This window comes from Helicoverpa armigera, chromosome 9 (genome assembly GCF_030705265.1).
Source record: "Helicoverpa armigera isolate CAAS_96S chromosome 9, ASM3070526v1, whole genome shotgun sequence".
NCBI lineage: Eukaryota > Metazoa > Arthropoda > Insecta > Lepidoptera > Noctuidae > Helicoverpa > Helicoverpa armigera.
In genome coordinates this window covers 2,799,873-2,806,108 of record NC_087128.1, presented here as the reverse complement: position 1 = coordinate 2,806,108, position 6,236 = coordinate 2,799,873, and the positions used below count along the sequence as shown (strand labels likewise).

At 35.7% G+C, this 6,236-nt stretch overlaps 1 protein-coding gene across 1 annotated transcript; it reads right to left on the bottom strand.

The window, feature by feature from the left end:
- Nucleotides 1-3,734: 3,734 nt before the first annotated feature.
- On the bottom strand, nt 3,735-6,126 carry LOC110378706 (vesicle transport protein SEC20). The gene is made up of 5 exons (XM_021338073.3): nt 5,929-6,126; nt 5,490-5,662; nt 5,108-5,265; nt 4,242-4,345; nt 3,735-4,009 (listed from the first exon to the last, which is right to left on the bottom strand). Exons 1-5 carry the CDS (start codon nt 6,067-6,069, stop codon nt 3,848-3,850), a joined length of 738 nt encoding a protein of 245 aa, XP_021193748.1. The 5' UTR covers nt 6,070-6,126; the 3' UTR covers nt 3,735-3,847.
- Between the last annotated feature and the right edge of the window lie 110 nt (nt 6,127-6,236).

Genomic DNA, 6,236 nt, shown 5'->3' with positions numbered 1-6,236 from the left:
ATAAAAAATATCCTATTGTCTTTCATAATTAGGTCTCAAGTGTGGGTACAGGGATGCTTTCTATTTAAGATTCTTTTGTCGTTTGTGTTTTATTCTGCCTTGAATTGGATTATTTATTGTGGTAGACCATGTTTATTGTTGTTAATCCTCCTTTTGTAAGCTAACCTATGTCATCTTGCTGTATTTTCAAATAAGAATAAAGGATGAGACAGGGCTTCCGACTTCAGACTTTTATATGTGACCCACTAGGGCCAAAGCCTACTAAGGCTGCGGGATTGTTCGTAAGAGTCACTGAGGTCCTAGTTCATAAAAGGGCTTAAGAAGGAACATGTTGGCTTTTAGTCAGTAAGACACACACTCCCTCATGCTGCACCCATAGCGGGTGGTCATTTAATGATTTCCAACAAAAAAATTGACTTGTAGATGTAATCATTTCACCACTCCACTTCACCAGATTTAATTCCATTACACCTTTTAATATTTTCCCGTAACTCATAAGATCCATTGCACCTAAATTTTAATATTTTCTCAAAGCTTTTCTAAAACATTTCCTATATCATGAACAGATCTGAGTTAGAAGCGCGATTGAACTGACCTTACTCAAGTTCATTGCCAGCGACGCGGCGGGCCATCCTGCCAGACGCGGTGTAACGTGCAACACGTGTAAGGTTGAGGCCAGATGCTCTACAGTCTACAAGTCTAGACTACATGTAGTAGGTGTGCTTTCTTTCTTTCTATAAATAAACTATTCGTGACCTCCTCAGGTTGCCCCCCTATGATGATGATGACCTTGTGTTATTCCTCATCAGGATTCAGGACTCGCAGAACCCTTTCCTCTCCTATCGATCTTATGCAACAATCCGAAAAAAAAGTATCGCTGATTGGAACGTAAAAAAACAGGTCCGTCTTCTTTGATTCGTTAGCTCGTAGCCTTGTTACCACCCTGATAATAGAAGTACTCCCGCTTAAGTAATTTGTTTAATAACACATTTCCTAGAAACAGGTTCTATGGAGGAGAAGAACAACCAAGCTACAAATTACACACGTAGCATATTGACGTTACATAAACACCAATAAGATTATCTATAGGTACTCTAAACCTCTTATGTAACCGAAGACCGGGACCCAATCATTGCCAAAGTTATTGTCGCATCAATCATTTCGCGAAACGGCCTTAAAACTATCATGTGCCGAATTCACAGCTAATCGGAGACGACCTCCGAGCTGACAAATTATTTGTTAATGCAGCTCAATGCCGTGTAACAGGGCTGGACTGCCTGCAAAACTGTATTGTAAACAGGATAATTGAAGAATAAAACCTGGGTGGGTTCGTCAGGAAGTTAAAGTCATAAGAAGTGAAGGACATTGCTACTATCCACGTGTAAGACTATTACTAGGAACCATCGCGGTTGAGAGAGTTTTATTTTCAGGACGTGGGAAAGTTATTTCAGATCACATAATAAAACATACATATCTGAAGCTGTAATTTTCATTAGCAAAACCTCCTTTCTTTAGCTATTTAAGTACCTTTAAAATTCTCCTACGCATGCATTCATCATTATGTAAGTATTTAATGACTGTCTCAAAAATAAGCTCAACATTCCAATGGAATACCAAAACATTACCTCAGAATTTCTAGAATGATTCATAGTTAATTTAGTACAAACTCTTGCAGTCGACATTGACCGAAAGCCTTAAATATGATTAAGCTCGCGAACGTTCAAGTAAAAGGAAGAAAGCGTCAACCCTATCAGGTGGAGGCCGACCGATATTCGCGTAACACTGACTCAATGACTCATACACGTCAATCGTCATGCAGATTCAATATCAACAGTTCTAGTGACGCCTATTACGCTGTCATGCGAACCACTACCGCGTTTGAGATTCCGAGATGGTTAACTCTGATATGAGAGTGTGTAGGTAACTATTTCAATGTTGTACCTTAGGAAGGTTTCGTGGTTCTCCAATAGGTACTCTTTTTAGATATACCTACTACCTATTTGTTAGTGATTTTTTTCAGTTTTGGTTATGAAAACGTCAGTGTGAGTTACATTTTTATATGTGAGAGCGACGCCCACCATGTCATAAGCGGAAGGTCGGAGAGGCGACAGGCTGCTGAAGTGATTTCTTAGTAGAGCCAAAGACAGCTTGCAAGCTGTAGTAGCTTTATTCTCCATTGTTTTGTCCGCACAAACATCCTGAAAGCTATTTTATCATTATTCCTTGAAGTACCCTTGAACTGTTCGAGTTATCATTGCGTTCCAATTACTGAAGGATTATTATGTACAGAAATACGCAGAAATATGTTGTCAATACATTTAGCTATCAGAACTTTAATGTAATAAATACATTTATAATTGTAGGCATTGAATTTTCCTCAGTGATTCTGCATACGTAAGAAATATTTTATTTAAATAAAGTTCATTAGTGGTTCTAATTAATAAATAAATATATTAAACTCATCGTTAATTTCATTCACACTTCCTGGAATATTTATTCGTTATATATTTTATAATACTTCATTCTTATAATAGGTTTAATTGCCGCAATATTTTTTACCTAGTAGGAATAAAATAAATAAATGTTTTATTAGGTCCTAGATATGTATATTCTTGATATAATTTAGCTACATTTCTAATTTCCTCATTAGGTACCTCTGATTAAGACTCGGTTTGCCTGTGAAGTATAGATTCTACTATCTTGTGAAATTCGAAATCTCTAGGTGCGATTTCTAATGCTTTATAGGATTGCAGTGTTGACCTATCACGATTGTAATGTAAGGTTTCTCTAATAAAGGAGTGCCTATCTCTCCTTGGTTACATTATTATGGTGTCTTCCAGGTAGGTACTGTAGAGATATCAAAGTATCTAGTTACTTATATCTGCGTGAAAGGACGCTGGTAAAAGTTATGCCCGCCATTTTTTTTTAATAAGGTCAGAAATAAATATCCATTAAGTACATAAGTATATAATCTAGTATAAACTACGAGGCTACGGAGATCTTCAGAGCTTCAGAGCTCACAAACAAGTCTACATACCTACCATTCAAAAATTCGAAGTAGGTACCTAAGACTTACCTACCTATTAAAACTTCAGGAGAAAATCAAAGCCTACCTTTAGTTACCCATTTCCTACCCAATTTTTCCACCTAGATACATGCACATAGTTATTTACATCGTTAGTTCACCACTACATTACAGGTTGATGTCCAATGCCACGCTCGATGAGTCGGCCTTCCCGCCACGTCACGCGTCGTCACAATCAATATTAATACGTTTCTGCACGTCTACCGTATTCCCATGACAAGAGAACAGGAATAAACAGCTTGAGTGGACTGGAACCCTGGAAACTAACTCGACGGTAAGGCCGTTTGGCCAAATGTGGCACGTAGTTTGGTTTCCACGGTTTCGAATAAAATATAGGTATTTTTGGGTTTGGTGAAAGTACCATCCGCTAATAATTTTGGTATAGAAAATAATGGCATAAAATTGGAAATTGGTTATCCATCCCGTACATGCGAATACCTATAGTAAGGTATCATACGCTTTCCATTGACCCACAGCTCTGCTCTACCTCTTATTGGATTAAAGATGGGTGATACAGAAATTAATATTAACGTAGCGCCATCTCCCGCACAACCAGAGAACTAAATACCTTAACTTCTAGTTACGTTTTCTGAACATCACCAATAGATGGCGCTAATCGAAATCGAAATATAAAAATAAAACATGAAAATACAACCACAATGCCATTCAAGTAATTTAATTATAATATTACTTACAATTCATTATCATAATCCATTATAAATATTGTCCTATACATAAAATGATTACGGTCATAATAATAAATTAGAATCGTTTTTGTACAATGTACAGACAAACAGCTAAAAAGAATAGGAATGCGAAGAACATGATAACTTTGTCGGTAAACTCTCGTCGGCCGTATTTCTTTAAAAGTTTGCTAGATTCGGATATCGTGCTGGCGGTGTTTTGTAGCTCCGATTGTGTACCCTGAAAATATGATTAAAAGATTATTTTCAGAGTATTAAGTACCAATAAATTTTTTGTGGCACTGTGATGTTTTGTGGCACTTCTTTTATTCTGTAAATAATGTGTATTACATTTTCTTTAATTCTTTAACTATTTTAAGTTTTTTTTTAACTCATTTGGACCGTTTTAGCAGTCATTTATAAAAACAATAGATGAATTAAACATGGAACATTATTTATTTATTGCAACTCACATGAACAGTAGAGCTGGATGAAACCAAATTATCTAGCGTGTCTTGACTCCGCTGCGCTGTGTCTGCCAGTTGTCTGCTAATAGACAACAGTTGTTCTGTCACACCTGCAAATTAAAGTAGTAAATGAGAGAAATATTTACTCTGAATCTCATTATTGTCTCAGCCATAGAAGATGAACTGCCGAACATATGCATCCCCATTCATTTTTGAAAAGACCAGATATTTAGAGACTATGCTACGTTTGTTATTTCTCTGTGTCCTAAGTTCCAAATTCCTCACTAATATCGAATTAGAAATGAGACCCACACAAGGCTCAATTTGTCTTGCTTGATGCAAAAGAGACAGATTGAGAACAGATACCAATGTGAATAAATTCCCTAAAATCTCAATTGCAATTAGTGAAGCATGCGCAAAAGGGTAGGCAAGGTAATTAATAAAACTATAGTTTGTCAACAAATAACAGGAATGCCAGTTGTGATTCTTTGTTCTAATTCTTTGTGGCACGATGCCAGTACACATGCTATTTATTTAAAGATATATGTGTCAACTGTTAATAACACAAGACAATAGCCACTGTTGTGTGTACAATTCTTATTTACCTATAGATTATAAACATTCCTCATTCCTTAGCTTATTCAAGTCTTAAAACATAGAAATCTGGCAATTTATAGATATACTATTATTATTACTTGCACTTTACAAAGATAAAAAATATTTTTTTCTTATGTAATTTTTATTGTGATACATCTCAACTTGATATGATTGACTAAAAAGGATATTAAAGAGGTGCATTACTTTGCATCTGGGTACATTAAACTGTCCTAATAAATCAATAAAAATGGCAGAACTATAGTCAAAACTTATACCTGAAGACATTTTGAGCAATCCATCCCTCTCGACCTTAGTCTTTCTGTGCCTAATACCAGTGTCTTCACCCTCACCAGCTTTCAACAATTCCTCTCTTTGCGCCTTCTCTATGGCAAACATACTTGTTATATTGGCATCCTTGAATTCTTTTAGAAGACTGAAACAATAAACAATGAAATCAGGTTGACAATGAAGTTGGTATTTAAATAGGTACCTAATCAGATCATTTGTTCCATTGTACAAAACCAAATAAAATGGTATAATGTATTTTTGTGAAAACCAATAAGTGATTCATGCATTCATGGAGTATTGGATACAATTAAGCCAATACTTGTATATGAAATACTCGTTGTTTGATAGATAAATGGAAGAATATGTTACCACGCTAGTTGATGCCTCTGGGAGTCCACTTCCGTTGCATATTTAATATCACCAACATCCTTCCCGTACAGTTCAAAGTTTTCCAACTCGTCCCTCAATACTGATATGGCCGCTCTGCCTTTTTCATTGAGTCTGTTCAAACTCTCCATGGAGTCCCGACATGCTAGTATTTCCTGTATTATAAGATTTATAAGACAATAATCTGCTTGGTCTGTAGATATACTATGATAATTTAAGTAGTTTAAAATATTCTACGTCACTATAGGTATTGGAAATATCTGATGAAAGGATGATAAAAGGTTAGTGAATTCATTATCTGAAAACACCTGAATATCGAGGTGTTTCGTGGCTACCGATGCATACGATTATCTAGACACGATTTATATAACAATAGATAGAAAGTTACGTTGTTATTCTAGCATTTATCATTCATAATTACCTGAATTATGTTCTTCACTGTAAAATAATGCTTGGCCAAAACTTTCACGTAATTCTGGAATATTGCGTCTGGGCTGTCTAATTTCTGAAATAGCTTGCCGTATGCGTTGCTACTCAAATCTCTCTCTGCTCGTAAATTCATTTTGTTATTTAATTCCAGTAAATATAACAATAATTCGAAGCCAAATATTACGTAAAATTTAGCCCAAACGTACTTAACTTTTTGTTTGTTGAGAAATGCAAAAATAAGGACATAGTTTTTGAATACGCGAGCGAAGCGAGCGCGAAATTTTTATCGGACTTAAACCA

Excerpts from the sequence above, each read along its gene's own strand:
- LOC110378706 (XM_021338073.3), bottom strand. The coding sequence starts at position 6,069 with ATGAATTTACGAGCAGAGAGAGATTTGAGTAGCAACGCATACGGCAAG. Across the intron at positions 4,346-5,107 it reads ATTGCTCAAAATGTCTTCAG|GTGTGACAGAACAACTGTTG; the intron begins GTATAAGTTTTG and ends TTTAATTTGCAG. Across the intron at positions 4,010-4,241 it reads CATCCAGCTCTACTGTTCAT|GGTACACAATCGGAGCTACA; the intron begins GTGAGTTGCAAT and ends TCATATTTTCAG.